This window comes from Bison bison, unplaced genomic scaffold, assembly GCF_000754665.1.
Source record: "Bison bison bison isolate TAMUID 2011002044 unplaced genomic scaffold, Bison_UMD1.0 scf7180017864440, whole genome shotgun sequence".
In the NCBI taxonomy this organism is placed as follows: domain Eukaryota; kingdom Metazoa; phylum Chordata; class Mammalia; order Artiodactyla; family Bovidae; genus Bison; species Bison bison.
Window position 1 is genome coordinate 895,255 of NW_011495002.1, and position 16,056 is coordinate 911,310.

Here is a 16,056-nt window from a genome sequence, read left to right on the forward strand (position 1 = left end):
TGTAGGCGGTGGTGGAGATGGTGGTGAGGGTTAGGTGCTGGTGGTGGTCGTGTAGGCAGTGGTAGATGTTTTAGCAGTGGTGTGATGTGGTTATTGTATAGATCGTGAGGGTGTAGGCGGTGGTGGAGATGGTGGTGAGGGTGTAGGTGCTGGTGGTGGTCGTGTAGGCAGTGGTAGATATTTTAGCAGTGGTGTGATGTGGTTATTGTATAGATCGTGAGGGTGTAGGTGCTGGTGGTGGAGATGGTGGTGAGGGTGTAGGTGCTGGTGGTGGTCGTGTAGGTGTTGGTGGGTATTTTAGCACTGATGATGGTAGTTATGGTACAGATGGTAGTGAGGGTATGGATGTTGGTAGAGGGGGTGGTGGTGATGTGATAGATGGTGGGGAGGATGTAGACAGTGGTAGGGATGGTGGAGGAGGTGGGTATTTTAACAGTGGTGGTAGTTACGGTGTAAGTGGTGGTGAGGGTGTAGATGGTGGTGTGAAGTGCAAGTTGCCCAGTCATGTCTGACTCGTTGTGACCCCATGGACTGTATAGTCCTGGAGGCCAGAATACTGGAGTGGGTAGCTGTTGCCTCCTCCAAGGGATCTTCCCAACCCAGGGATCGAACCCAGGTCTCTAATATTGCAGGTGAACTCTTTACCAGCTGAGCCACCAGGGAAGCTGGAGATGGTGGCGGTGGTGGTGAGAAACTGAAACTGTCAATCACTCAGTCGTGTCTGACTCTTTGCAGCCCCAGGGACTGTAGCCCGCCAGGCTCCTCTGTCCATGAAGTCCTCCAGGCAAGAATGCTGGAGTGGGTGGCCATTCCCTTCCCCGGGGGATCTTCCTGGCCCAGGGCTTGAACCTGGGTCTCCTGCATTGCAGGACTCCCACGTCACTGTCATAGTTGCCAGGGAGGCCCAGTGGCAGCGGTGGCAACAGTAACCGTGGCAACGGCAGTGGTGATGATGGCCTAGTAGCTGTAGAACAAAATGATGACCGTTTTTCACTTTTATGGTCTGAAAAGGAGAAGTTTATTTCTAAATCCTTTCCTAAACAGATTGAGACTACTGAGAGTATGAAACAGGTTTTTCCCTTCTCCTAACCAAGTGGGACCTTTGTTGTTGTTCAGATGCTACGCTGTGTCCAACTCTCTGTGACCCCGGGACCACCGCATGCCAGGCTTCCCTGCCTTCTGCTGTCCCCCAGAGTTTCTCAAACTCATGTCCTTTAGGCAGACAAGTGGCCCATGGCCACTTGAGTCGATGATGCCATCCAGCTGTCTCATCCTCTGTTGCCCACTTCTCCTCCTGCCTTCAGTCTTTCCCAGCATCAGGGTCTTTTTCCAGTGAGTTGGCTCTTTGCATCAGGAGGCCAAAGTATTGGAGTTTCACTTTCCACATCTGTCCTTCCAGTGAATATTCAGGGTTGATTTCCTGTAGGATTGACTGGTTTACTTAGTCCTCCAGCTGCGTTATCTTTGTTTTACCGTTTCTGAAAAATTGGTACCTTTTTTTCTGCGTTTAATTTCTTCAAGGTTAGGAGAATTGCTCTCCATAAATGTAATACTCGGCTTGCTTTATTTAAATGACTGGGATCCTCTTGTTGCTGAACCGTGGTATGGGTCTCCTCTGCAGTTGAAACCCTGCCAGATGTTCTTGCTCAGTCACTTCCCTTTGTTTAACCTCCCAAACATCTGTATCAGGCGTGTAAATTCCAACAGTTCCGTATCGTTCACAGTTTCCATCCTGAGACACTTACTTCATGCACAGACTCCCCAGCTGCCTAATCTTTCTGCCTCCCTCCCCAGGAGAGGTGGGTTTTACTGCTCTCCTGGCCTGGGATCTGGGAAGAGAAGCAAGAGGCTCCTTCTGTCCTTCATTTATTTCCCTCAACTGAAAAGACACATCCTCCAGTTAAAATATGTTATTTAGAAAGAGAGTTCTCAGTCTTAATTTCTTTTCCCAGCATGGGGCTTGACAAAAACAAGGTCCACCATGAGAAAATGCTTGGGTTCCCCTCCCTGCCTGATCTCATGCATCGTCCCACTGACGATTGTTGTAATCATTCTCAGGGAATTATGCTTATATCATAGGAGGTGGATGTTTTCCGTAAGGAAATTAAAAACTGTTGCTAAGGCCCAGGTCATGTAAAAAGGGAGGGGGAAATTAAAAAAAAAAAAAAGCCTACCTCCTTTGAGGCACCGTAAAAGAAAAATCTGGAAACTCTGATGCCATATGTGTGCATTCAGTCAGTGCCTGTTGAGTGTCTGTGCTGCGTCCTTTCCAGAGAACCTTTGTCCAGCGATGCAGTGGAGTTGAGGGAAGCCCACCATATGTCACTGGCTACAGTAGGCTGCCCTGGTTTATCCCAGCAGCCTAACGCATGGTGGATTCAGGCAGAGTGTGAGGGGATGGGTGTGTGTGGATGTCCACCCCCAGGAATGCTGGCCTCTTCACCTGCTGGCAGTGTGACCTTGGGTACATTTCTAACGTGTCCAGGCTGCGGGTCCTCCTTTACGGCAGGAGGATTAGGGAGGCCTCTACTCCACAGGGTGCGAGTGGGGGTGGGGAACGGGTGCAAGTGGAGAATCGGTGCAGCTGCACCTGTTGATCATGAGTCCAAGGGGTGAGGTGGCAAGAGGGATGGGGTTGGGGGCCACTGGTTCAGGTTGCTCCTGGTGCTGCAAGGGCCACGGGCCACTTGTCTGCCTAAAGGACCTCAGGACATTTGGGTTTGGGGGCAGCTCTGTTTTCCTAGAATTTACCCAAGGCTGCTTAAAAAGTCTTGGGGCTGGGGAGTGATCGATTGCTAGACTATTCAGAGATCTGGAATATCATCAATGCTATACAGAATGAAAACGGTCCGGATGACAGAATGTTCAAAATTAGGGTCATTTATTGGGTGGCACATTAAATACAGGAGATGGTTGCTTTTCTGCTGAAAAGTTATGTTTTAAATGAACAACTCACGGAATGTGGGCACCTGAGTGTGGTCAGCGCAGTACCCTGACCAGTTTTCACCCTCTGTCCAGGCCTCCAGTATTGAGAACAAGCAGGACTGGATCAAGCATATCCGGGAGGTGATCCAGGAAAGGACCATCCACCTGAAAGGCGCCCTGAAGGAGCCCATCCACATCCCAAAAACAGCTCCAGCCACGAGACAGAAGGGAAGGAGGTCAGTGTCTGGGTTCGTTTTTCCAAGTTGGTGTTTATTTAAGGGCAGTAACAAGGCAATGTTAACTTACTAGTTTTCAGAAATCATTTTTCTCAAACATTTTGAGGAATGTTCTTTTTAAATACAATTCACACATATCATCATTCTTCCTAATGAAATGGCTTCATGAAGACAACAGCCTCCTTCACCTTAAAGCCAGTGAAAGTCTACACGCACATCCCTAGTTCTCTCTTCCTTTTCCAGCCGTTAATCTGTGTGCATGTGTGAATAGTGCCTGTGACCTTGGACGAGTTGTATAGCATCTACACGTGTTTGCTTCTCGTCTCTCAGATGGCACTGACCATTTCGGCTGTATTCGATCCGGGAGAACTAAGTGCAGTGGTAGGTAGTAGACACACAGCCCAGTCCAGCCCAAAGCCTGTCACTGAAGAGTGATCGGCCGTCATCAATGTTAATATCAGCTGCAGTCATACAGACCGATTCCCACTTCTTTGAACAAATCTGTTCTGTGTCCACTGTCTGATGGACACTCATCACCAGTCTTGAGGCGCAGACCCAGCAGTGTCAGGAATCTGCATCTTTGTGTCTCCAGGGATGGAGAGGATTTGGACAGCCAAGGAGATGGCAGCAGCCAGCCCGATACGATTTCCATTGCCTCCCGGACGTCTCAGAACACGCTGGACAGTGACAAGGTGAGCGGGAGCTGGCCCTTTCTTTGGGGAGGCGCGTGTAGCCAGTCTCCGGTTTGTTGATAAAGGACAGTTTCTCATCAGCGTTTCAGACAGTTGCCATGGGTTACGAGGGGCGCCAGGAGCAAAGACAGAGTGTCAGGATGAGAGGACTTGAACCCTGAGGATTCAGGAAACAGTCATTCATCCTCTCCAGTGCCGTTGCATGGTTCTCTGTGCGAGTGTCCTAAGGATGTGTGTTTAAGCTTTTTTATTTTATATCAAGCAGAAGACCCTATTGTCTGACATTAAATCTTACACAGAGCCCTGGTGCATAAAAGCGGGGCTGCTCTGACTGAAGCAGGAGCAGTGGCATCTGCAGAGGGTGGGCGAGGCCTTGCGTGACCGTGGACTGACCACCAGGAGGCCCCAGGCTGGGCCTGCACCCGTGCTGACCACCAGGAGGGAGGGTCTGATGTGCATCAGAGAAGTCTAGATTCACTTCTACAGCAGTGGCCTACAGAGTCCCATGATCCTGTCTTGATAAAGTCAATAAACCTACAAAACAAACCGATGGGAGAAGCTGGACGCCTGGGCTTATGTGATACACAGGTGACTAGAGGACCCTGCAAAAACCAGCGGAGGGCGCCGATGTCCACAGAGGCCTCTGTCCCTACCAAGAGGAACACCTGCCTGGTTCCCTTGCTAGAGGACCAGACCAGGTTTTTGAAACAAATTATTTAACAGCAAGTAGGGGTTTTGTTGGGCTTCCCTCATAGTTCAGTTGGGAAAGAGTCCGCCCGCAATGCGGGAGACCCCAGTTTGATTCCTTGGTTGGGAAGATCTGCTGGAGAAGGGGATAGGTTACCCACTCTAGTATTCTTGGGCTTCCCTGGTGGCTTAGCTGGTAAAGAATCTGCCTGCAATGTGGGAGACCTGGGTTCGATCCCTGGGTTGGGAAGATCACCTGAAGAAGGGAAAGGCTTCTTCAGTATTCAGGCCTAGAGGATTCCATGGACCATATAGTCCATGGGGTCGCAAAGAGTCGGACACAACTGAGCGACTTCCACTCACTCACTCAGGGGCTTCCTTGATCTTGCCATCGGTTCAGGATTCCTAGGTAGTTTCTCCCTGTCTGACCCTGGACTTCCCCACGCGGGTCCTTAGTCCCAGGATCTAGGGTCTGTCTGCGCTCAGCAACAGTCCACTCCCCGCCCCGACCTCCCATCTCTCGGGAGTGACTGCTGTCAGAGGAGAGAGCCCAGCAGCTGGTCTCAGGGGCCCAGACGTGGCTCTTTTCTCACTCGGCTTTGCAGAAGAATTCACGGTATTGACTGTTGTTTCCAGGACAGAAGTAAGTAGGTTTAAAAATGTTTTCCTCACCACTTTCATTTTTTCAGAATCCTTCTAATTCGAGTAATTAGCTCTTTCCCAACCTCCTTTTTTACTTCACTAAGTAATAAGTCCCAGAACTTAGACTGCTTTGAGTATCAGGATTGGAGAACAAAAAAAAAAAACAGTGTCTCATTTGATTTTGTTCCCAGCTCAGTGTATTACATTTAGCAAGTATTTCTCGCCAGTGGTAATAACGAGGAATAAGATAAATGAGCTGTTCATGCATTCAGTGCCTAATAGCCTCTCTCTGCAGCCCCACCCGTAGTCTTGCGGTTAAGAAAATAAATTGAACTTGGACATTTTTCTTTAGAGTAATCCCGAGTATTTTCTTAAAAAAAAAAATTTTTTTCTTGAGGTAATTAGGTTATCTAAATAGTCGCACAAGACTTCCACCTGAAGGAAAAGTCCGAAATAACCAAGGCTCACGCAGAGGGGACCAGCCGCCTTCATCCAGACCCACTCACAGACCCCCTGAGGCTGACTGAGCATCACACCCCCGCTAGGGGCCCACCAGGCCCCAAACTCACAGTCTTACCAGATATTCTCTCATGGATCTGGTCTGTGTTTATCTGAGTTTATAAGTGTACTTAGGGAATTCCCTAGCGGCCCGGTGTCCACGCAGCGCTTTCCCTGCTGAGGGCGTGGGTTCAATCCCTGGACCGGGAACTAAGATTCTATAAAAACAAGGGGCTAGCTATTCATATATACCTGTGTATGTAAAGTCTATTCTAAAAATAAGTTATTTGAGTGAAATTGCCAGAGAAACATAAGTGTAAAAAGTTCTGCCTTTTGGAAAGGATGTTAAGGTGTTTTCCAGAGATCAGTTCTAGAAGAAGGCAACTTTGTTTCTCTCTGGTGGTTTCTGTCTGGATGGGTGGTGGTGAGAGTTGGGAAGTAATCCCTGCACCTGGTAAGGGGGACTCCTAGTTCTCCAGCCCCCGACTTTGAAGTGCAGCTGCCCGGCACCAGGCCGTGGCTCTGGCCCCCCACAGAACCGGGGGCCCCGTCCTCTGACCTGCAGTTGACTGGAGTCCACAGAAGGTTTACCTCAGAAATAAAGCTCTATCCTGGAGTTGGGAAGGGTTCACTTGTTCTGCTTGGAACTTGCTCACTTGTTCTAGGAACTCAGAATCGAGCCTGCACAGCTCCTGTAGAAAAAATAAGGCATTATCCTAGGAACTGTTGCTTTTAAGGCAGCAAGTTCTAGTACCTTATGAGAGGGAAGGAATCAACCACTCACAGAAGCATGGGTTTGCAGAAGTTAGTCATTTTACACTGGGGATCTACTGGGGTATTAGGATTATTAAAGAGCCGCCTCCTAAGTATTTTATCCCTGAAGGCAATTCACCAGTTTTGGTTTACCGCCTCTCATACCCCATCTCTGAACTTCCTTCCTTGGCTCAGAAGCCCCCACCCGCTCCCAGGGCCACTTCTGTGAGGCGGCCTGTAGTCAGTCCTCCACCCGTGGCCCCAGGGCTGCGGAGGCGGTGGCCTCATTCTCAGCCTAATGTCCTCATGACTCTGAAGCATGGGCAGTGACACGCCAAAGCTGTTGACTGAAGTGGAGGCGGCGTGTATTTAATGCCCCTCATTGAGGCCACAGGTCTTCAGTAGGCTCAGAAGTACGTGAAAGGGCTGATGTGTCCTCCTCAGGCCGTGGAGCTGCAGGGGCTTGTCTCCCTCCACTCTGGGCTCTGCACTGAGGAGAACAAGCCGCGTGGATGCTTCTGAGTGTGGGGTTTGGAGGGGCCGCACCCCTGGAGCCTCATACAGGGCACGGCCCATGTCTGCAACCACACACGCATGTGCCTGCACACGTGTGTTCTCCGCCTTCTTCTTGCAGCCATCTGCCTGTCTGTACTTCTCCGATAGAACATTTCAGGGTCAGTCAATGACTCGGGGGGATACATTTAGGAAACGGCCTCCTTTTCTGCATCAGTTTGTAAAATGCACTGTTGTGCTAAACTGGGCTTAACCAGAAAACCCTCCTCTTATCTCTGAGGCAGTTAATTTTTCATATGTATCGAGGTTCTTCCCACCCTCCATATTTCAAGTTTAAACAGCCTCTGCTGACAGAGGCAGATAGATCTGGCAAGCGCAATTACTTAACCATATTCTGCCTCTTGGACCTCATTTACGATGTCTGTTATGAGTTAGTTGTTATCATGGAGTTTGGTTCCCTTTCAGAAACTGGGTGGGGGGATGTTTTTGACTTGGCCTCTTGGAGAATTCTTGAGGAAAAGTTATCTGCCCAGTGCCGTAGTGACTCTCAGACGAGGCGCAGAAGGTTATGAGTCTGTGAAGGAGGGGCTGCTGGAGACCCCCGCTTTCCAGGGGACGCTGTTAGCCGATGCAGACCACGGATCCCCACAAGGACCTTTCTTTCCTTGAAATGTCGGTTTTGAAATAGGCCATCTCTCTGTCTCAGATGTAAGTTCAGCACTGATTCCTGCTCATCTCAATGGTATTGTGCTGATAAAGCGATCTCATGAAATTATGATTTGGGTTCCAAAGGAATCAGACGCTTGCCAGATTCTTACCTCATTTGTCCTGAGCTTGCCTCCCCAAGGTAGGGAGGAAAAGCCTCCGGGGCACCGAGGGGACGAGGGAGGCCTGGTGACCCTCACAGGCCACCCAGCAGTGGAGTGGGGAGCCAGAAACAGAATGTGCATTTAATTACCTGGCGACTCTACACCCTGTTATTTCACACTCAAGCTGAGTACAAGCTAAGTACTTTTAGCATATTAAAGAAGCAGCTTTTAATATTTTTTTCCTTCTGTCCTCTTTATTAGTCTTGTGGATTGCTTCATATAACAAAAATGTATATATATAAGGAAAAAAGAAAAATATGAGGGTCAAATATAAGCTACTATAGAACAAAGCTGGAGAAGGCAATGGCAACCCATGCCAATACTCTTGCTTGGAAAATCCCATGGACAGAGGAGCCTGGTAGGCCGCAGTCCATGGGGTTGCTAGGAGTCGGACACGACTGAGCGACTTCACTTTCACTTTTCACTTTCATGCATTGGAGAACGAAATGGCAGCCCACTCCAGTGTTCTTGCCTGGAGAACGCCAGGGATGGAGGAGCCTGGTGGGCTGCCGTCTATGGGGTCACACGGAGTCGGACACAGCTAAAGTGACTTAGCAGCAGCAGCAGCATAGAACAAAGCATCTTGAAGTCGGGATGGAAAAAGTAGCCAAGGCAAGCCTGGGCAGCCTGGGGGAAAGGGGCCCAGGCCAGCAGGGGGCCAGGTGTGAGCTTTCTTCAGGGCTAAGGCCATGCAGGTCTTATTTGTAATGAGTGAGACGTTCACTTGAGGTTGGTACTTGGCATGCTCTGCCCTAAGCTTGGGATGTGAATGTGTAAGTCCACACATTTAGAAAAATAAATGGTTTCAGTTATTTTTCATGAAGTGTATTTAGTGCTACGTTGGGGATATGAAATTTTATGCAGTTTAAAAAGTCAATAAATCTCTGGGAAGCGACAGTCTCCACTGTAGGAACTTGGACAGGTTTACACAGATTGTAGTTCTGCGGCAGCATATAAAGTAATTAATGCCAGTACGTTTTAAAATGTGGCTGGATTCATGTTTTTAAGAAAGGAAAACTGCGTCAAGCCTACTTAGGAAGTGCCTGCCGCTTGCATTCAGCCTCACTGCTCACATCCCTGGCCTATGTGCCAATCCCCTTAAGCTCATGCTCTCCCCTCTGCCCGAAGCTGCTAGAAGCAAGAGGCAGTCTTGACTCAGATTCTGCCCCATGGGCTGGGTTTGCCAGAACCTCCCAGGGCCTCCTGTAGGTTTGCCCGCGTAGGCATGAAATTGAGTCACTCCATCCGGAAGCCTTTCCATTGACAGCACATAGTTTCAATTCCCAGGCATCAGAGTCCTGACTCTGCCCAAATGGTAACAAGAGTAGGGTAAGCAAAGTCTTTAATGACCAGCAGCAGATGATTGGGCTTCCCTGGTGGCTCAGATGGTAAAGGATCTGCCTGCAGTGCAGGAGACTCAGGTTCAATCCCTGGGTCAGGGAAGATCCCTGGAGAAGAAAATGGCAACCCACTCCAGTATTCGTGCCTGGAGAATTCCATGGACAGAGGAGCCTGGCGGGTTACAGTCCATGGGGTTGTAAAGAGTCGGACACGACTGAGCAGGGTGGGGCTCCCCAGCCAGGCCTCTGAGCTCTGCTTCTCAGCAGCCTCTGCACCTGTTTCCTCATCTGTAAAAGCGGACAATACTGCTCCCCACTCCAGGGCTGTACTAAAACTGTGCGTGTAGAACAGTGCCTTGCATGTCCTGAGTGCTGCATAGGTTTTAGCTGTGACTGTGTCTTCATTTGAAAAAGCACCTCCTTCTCAGCCACTCATTATTTGCTCTTGGCAATTGCTATACAGTGGCCTCTTACTGAGCACTTTTTTGTTGTTTTATTTTTAAAAAATGTTTAATTAGAGCATAATTACTGTATTGTGATGATTTTTGCTGTACATCAACGTGAATTGGCATCAGGTGTACATGTGTCCCCTCCCTCTGGAACCGCCCCCCCACCTCCCTCCCATCCCACCCCTCTAGGCTCTGGGTTCCCTTCATCATACATTGAACCTCTACTGGGGATCTGTTTTACATACGGCATGTATATGTTTCAGTGCTATTTGCTCATATCATCCCACCCTCTCCTTCCCTTACTGTGTCCAAAATGTCTGTGTCTCCTTTGCTGCCCTGCAAGTCGGATCATCAGTGCTATCTTTCTATACTCCACACGTGCATGCCAAGTCTCTTTAGTCGTGTCTGACTCTTTGAGACCTTATGGACTGTAGCCCACCAGGCTCCTCTGTTCATGAGATTCTCCAGGCACGAATACTGAAGTGGGTTGCATTTCCTCCTCCAGGGGATCTTCCCTGACCCAGGGATCAAACTTGCATCTCCTGCAACTCCTGCACCGAAGGCTGATTCTTTACCTCTGAGCCACTGGGGAAGCCCTCTAGACTCCATGCTGCTGCTGCTAAGTCGCTTCAATCATGTCCGACTCTGTGTGACCCCATAGATGGCAGCCCACTAGGCTCCTCTGTCCCTGGGATTCTCCAGGCAAGAATACTGGAGTGGGTTGCCATTTCCTTCTCCAGTGCATGAAAGTGAAGTCGCTCAGTCGTGCCCCACTCTTAGCGACCCCATGGACTGCAGCCTACCAGGCTTCTCCGTCCATGGGATTTTCCAGGCAAGAGTACTGGAGTGGGTTGCCATGCCTTCTCCGTCTAGACTCCACATGTATGTGTTAATATACGATATTTGTCTTTCTCTTCCTGACTGACTGCACTCTGTATGACAGGCTCTAGGTTCATCCACCTCATTAGAACTGACTCAAATGCGTTCCTTTTTATAGCTGAGTAATATCCCATTGTGTATTTGTACCACAACTTCCTTATCCATTAGCTGAGCACTCTTGATTGCAGTGGATTTAGAAGCTGTGTTCGTTGGAAGCTCGAAGCTGTGCGAAAGGTAAACTGCTAAGATTTAGCACCTGGACTTTCGCATCTTGGTGTCTCAGCAGTAAACACTGACCACATACCGAATGGGCAGCCTCTGAAGAAGGGGAGAGTCTCGCTTGAGACGTTTTCCCAACCACTTCTTCAGTCCTACCACATCAGCTGCACACGTGTAGGGTGATGACTCCGTGCTCTTCATGAGGTTCATCCGTGCATCCCCAGATATGAGGCCATCACCCCTTGTGCAGCCCAGGCCAGGTGCTGCCCTGCAGGAACAAGCAGGGGACACCCTCCCCGCCAGCAGCCTGGCGAAGGTGGCACCTGGCATTGGTTCCCTCTATCTTTCCAAGTGATGGTGGCTTTTTATAATTTTTAACAAGTTTCTTAAGTGCACCCATAAAGCCACAAAATGAATGCAGTCTTTGCTGACTTGAGTTACTCAATCAGAAAAACAAAGTTCCCCCCACGCTAGGGTAGAGTGCCTCAGTTCTAAGAAAAGGCAGATTTATTTCAAAAGTACAACTTCAGGCATAACGGCAACAGAAGTATTTCAAAAACCAGTGGCGGATCAAGAAGTGCTTTTCAACATAAAGGTTATGGTGCCCATCAAAGTCACTGTTGACGACGGTGGCCCATCTTTGATTCCAACTTGAGGCGAAAGGTTTATTCCGCCTTTTCTTTTGTGGGAGGGACCAGTCAGCTGGTTACCTGCCTGCCGTGCCTTAGGTTTTCAGGGGATAAAGAAAGAGGCCTTTCAAATGAGTGTTTGTGGATAAGTGCTGCTCACTCAGCAAACACAGCGAACAGGCGCCTCCAGGCTCCCTGCCCTCCCGTGGTCTTGCTTTCCAGGCCTGTGACTGAAAATAGCACGCGTGGGTCCAGCTGTCTGCTTCCTGACTTTCCTTCCTCTTCCCGCTTTTCAGTCAACGAAGCTGTTTAGTCCTGCCCCGCAGCTCAGCTCTCAGCACCTGCCCAGCACGGTCCTGTGCCTCTGGTTCTGACATGTTCAGAGTGAGGGCAAGTGTGGCATGGACCCAGCTTCTGCAGAGCTCAGAGCCCAGAAGCCCGGAACCCGGGAGCTGTCTTCTCTCTGCTTTGCCTGGCTTTTTCACACTTAAAGTTTGCCTTTTCAAATACATCTTTCCAATTGAACTTCTTGGCATGCTTTTGTTTTAACCTTTTTATTCATTTATTTTTGGCTGTGCTGGGTTTTCCTTGCTTTTGCACAGGCTTTCTCTAGTTGTGGCAAGCAGGGGCCATCCTTCGTTGCCAAGTGCCCAGGTTTCTCATTTCAGTGGCTTCTCTTGTTGCAGAGAACAGGCTCTCGGGTGCTCGGGTTTCAGTCGTTGACTCCAGAGCCCAGGTTCAGTGGTTGTGGCACATGGGCTTAGTTGCCCCAAGGCATGTGGGGTCTTCCTGGCCTGGGGATGGAAGCCATGTCTCCTGCGTTGGCAGGCGGACTCTTAGCCACTGCACCATCAGGGAAGTTTGAGCTTCTTGACACCGTAACTGTCCGTTGCATCTCACGTGTGTCACAGTCAAGGAAGACTTCCAAGAGTTATTTTAAAGTCAAAACCACTTGTGATCACATTAGTAATGGGGAAAGGGTTAACCTCCCTGAAAAAAAAAAAAAACTATACCCAGAGTTTCTTTCCTAAATAAAATGCTGGATTTGGTAAGCTGCTACTTTGGGAAAAGCTTTTTCTCATAGATTTCTTTATGTTTTCTTTTTGCTTCCCCCTCTCCCCACTTCTTTCTCTTGGCAGGGGGAGGGTGGTGAGAAACACAGCATTTTTGCCATCTTGCATTTTTCAGTTCTCGCAGATTTCTTTTTTTCACCCGGATGTGCGAGAGGCTTACAGTGGTCATTTGGAAACCCAGCAGCAGGTTTTGTGACGGCTTGTCCTGTGAACTTGGCCTTGGGGTTGGGGTGAGCAAGGGGGCCTGGTGGCCACGTGGTTAGGATGGCCTCTGATCAGTCCAAGCCTCAGGCCTCCACCATGTGGCCCAGGGAGCAAGCTGCTGGGTGGATGAGAGGCTGGGTAAGGCGTGTCCTGCGGGGGTTGTTCTGGCTGCCGGTGTGGCCTGTCTCTTGTAACCGTGATGGAGCCATCCTTTCCAATCCCCTTCAGCCGAGGGACCACTTTCTGCTCTGTGTGAGTGTCCTGCAGAACCGCAAGCCCCTCAGTGTGGTTTCTAAGCACCCGCGTTGTACTGGGCTGGAGGATGTGACTTTGCGGGTTGTACTCTCTGCCCTGGAGGGGAGGTGGCTTTTATTAGCCTGCGTCCCTCCTCCTTCTGAAGCGCTCTCAGAAATTTGGTGTGACACCCACCTGCAGCCAATTTGAGGTTCTGGAAGCAGGTTCACTTGCAGCGAGGGCTACACCACCCTCGCGTGAGTCAAGAGCCCCTCTTCCCCTGGCGGAGCCTGGCCCACAACTCACCTGGGAGCTGGTCATTCGAGCCAGGCGCTGGCTGTTGTCCTCCCAAGCTGTGTTCTTGGAATACAAACAGGCCTCATTGCAGAGCTCTAGGGAGGGGCTGCTGGAGACCAACGGGCGGGCGAGAAGCCCCCAGCCACGGCTCCGCTTCACTTAGTCCTTGCCTGGGTTCAGGCGAAGGAAAATCGTAAAACATGGTTTCTCCAGAAAACGTAAAAAGTCAGTTCTGTTCTGTGTGGCGGTTGTGGAAGGTCTGCGTGCCTGCAGCACAGGGGAAAGAATCCGCCTGCAGTGCAGGAGTCCTGGGTTCGGTCCCTGGGACGCTGCAAGTGTTTCTTCCTTTTGGGTGAAACAGCAAGCCGCTTATTCATTTTCGGTCATTGAGAGAATTCAGGCAAAGGGTTTCTGGTTTGATTCTGCCAAGTGTACATGCATCTGGGTCCTTGGAGTTCCCCTGGCCGCCCTTTCAGAGGGACACAGGTGGTCTTGGAGGAGGCATTTCATTATAAAGTATCCGCAGGCCCTTGCTCCAATTAAGACCATTTTACCACCATGCTTTTTAATCATCACATGTAATTTTTTTAAGGTGAAAAACAGAAAGAGTGGGGAAAAATATCTTTTAATGAGAATGTCACAAGAGTTACCATATGCCAAGGGGATTGAGATTTTCATAAATTACAATCCTAAACTGCGTGTGGTAAGGAGCCCATGATACAAGTCCGTAAAATATATAGATATGAAAAAGATAAGGTGAAAACTTTCACAAAATGTGGTTGAAAAGGAAAAGTGAATTTCTAAACTAGATAAATGGAATGGTGACTCCTTCAACATAGTGATGAAATTATGTCACTAGGGGTAGAAATATCACTGGTAAGGAAAGACCTGTTAATGATGTAATATATATATATAATTATGTATAATATATAGCCTAAACTTTTTCTTACTAGGAGTTTAATTCTACTTGAAAGGCTGTAATGACTTGCATTGATACTTCAAAATGGTTATTTTAAGTCTTTCATACAAAAAAAAGTTTTTGTTTTGTTTGTTTGTTTTTTTAAATTAACAAGCCTGGTTTTAAAGACGAGCTTTGGAATAAGTTTAAAACATTCAAACGTGAACACTGAGACAGAAATTCGTGGGTTGTCTCTTCTCTGGACTAGAAAATGTCCATTTAATCCTCTTATAAATTCATGCAGGCGATTCTTATGGGAAAACTCAGCTTATTCTTAGGGGCAGTGCCGAGACGATATGATTTTCTTTTTTTGACGATAATTCTAGCACTGTTTGAAAATATTCTTCTGATACAAGATTTTGTTACTAAGTTCCCTAAAGCCTTTGAAAAAGAATTTTGACTCAGTATGCAGTTCTTTGTCAGAACAGGCTTGATTTTTATTTCTCAGGCCCTGTCAAGGGCACAGATGTTTCCAATAGCTTTGATTACTGCGCGAGGGGCTGGAACTCGGAGCCAGAAAGAGCGTCCAGCTCCATCCCTCTGGGCCACCCCCGTCCTCTCTTCTCACCCTGCCCCCACTACAGAACCTCCAGCAGCCTGAGAAATCCCCTGCAATGGAGAAGGAGGCCGGCACAGGCTGGTGATGAGGGGGCAGTGTCTGAAGTTGAGCTTCCCAGGGCGGAGCCATGGTGGTGACTCGCCCGGACCACGCGTGTAGCAGGCCCAGGGAGAGCTCAGCCAAGGGAAAGGGCCATAGGAAGTGCAGGCCTGGGGGGTGCTTGGTGAGCTGGGCTCCGCACCACCGCTTGTCCATGGGTCACGTTTCCCTGGGATGGGAAACATTCCTCCTTTTCGTTACAGGGATTAACCGCTTCTATAATGTGGGGTTTTTTTTTTTTTTTTTTTACGAGGGAAATTCTTCTGCAGACTGAGCCTCTGCCCTTAACTTTGTAACATCAGCCCCTTCAATTGTTCGCAGAGAAGCAGGAGAAATTCAACATGGTTTTTCCAGAGAGAAGTTTTTAAATTTTAGGTGGGGAGGGTTGTCAGTCACTGGTGGAAATAGTCCTTTGCAGCCTAGCAAAGAGAGTTCCTTTCATCGACGTTTAAGCTTTATTTTGGATGAGTTTTGTTTTGTTTTGCTTTCTGAGGTTGTCTAGTGGACATGTGTTTCTTATTCTATCTCAACTTGCTCTGGAAAGAAAGGCTTGGTTAGAGCAGGAGGGCAGCGGGGAGCACGGAGCACAGCAGAGGCAGCGGGTGGTCGCGGTCTCTGCAGGGCCGTGAGCCCGGGTGAGGGGCAGGGCTCCCAGCTCTCTGCTGGGGGCCAAAGGGGACGTGTCTTTGCGCCCGCCGAAGCCCCCCGCCCGCCCGTCTTGTTCTCGTGTGCCGATGCCTAGAGGGTGACAGAAAACCAGGCACACATCACACACCAAAAACAGCAGACTCCCTTCCCGAAGCCACAGAGGAAAAGCCCATGTTTTGTTTTGCTTTGCAAACAATGGCTTCCTTTATAGAGCAAACCTGTTTTACCGTCTTCACTCCAGCAAGTGTGTGAGCACTCACTGGATGCAGAGCCCGGCCCGAGGGTGCTCCAGGAGGAGCCTGGCCCTCGGCCCCAGGGTCTCAGTGGTGCCTCGGACGGGCCCAGGCGTGCTCTCACACACGGGGAGAGCAGCACAGACCTGCCTCCTGGTGCCGAGGGCAGACACACACACACACAGCTGGGACGTTCACAGGAGAGCGACACAGACCTGTTTCCTCGTGCCGAGGGTAGACACACACATACAACCTGAGACATGGCTCATGTCAGGATGGAGGCATAATCTGTTTAAGGAGAAAGTTGCTAAGGATGGTAGACACATCTGAGGAGCGACTTTTCAGAGGGACTCGACAGGGACTTAGATGAGACAGACTGGGCAGGGAGGGCTCAAAGTAGAAGGGACTGTGGGCACAGGG

The 16,056-nt window shown here is 49.4% G+C and overlaps 1 protein-coding gene across 1 annotated transcript in view; it reads left to right on the forward strand.

The window, feature by feature from the left end:
• Positions 1–16,056, forward strand: part of TRIO (trio Rho guanine nucleotide exchange factor) — a 359,748-nt gene that overhangs the window by 253,162 nt on the left and 90,530 nt on the right. The window contains exons 33-34 of the mRNA XM_010858807.1: positions 3,019–3,161; positions 3,754–3,853. Of these exons, the coding sequence (XP_010857109.1) occupies positions 3,019–3,161; positions 3,754–3,853 (243 nt within the window). The remainder of the gene's footprint in view (positions 1–3,018; positions 3,162–3,753; positions 3,854–16,056) is intronic.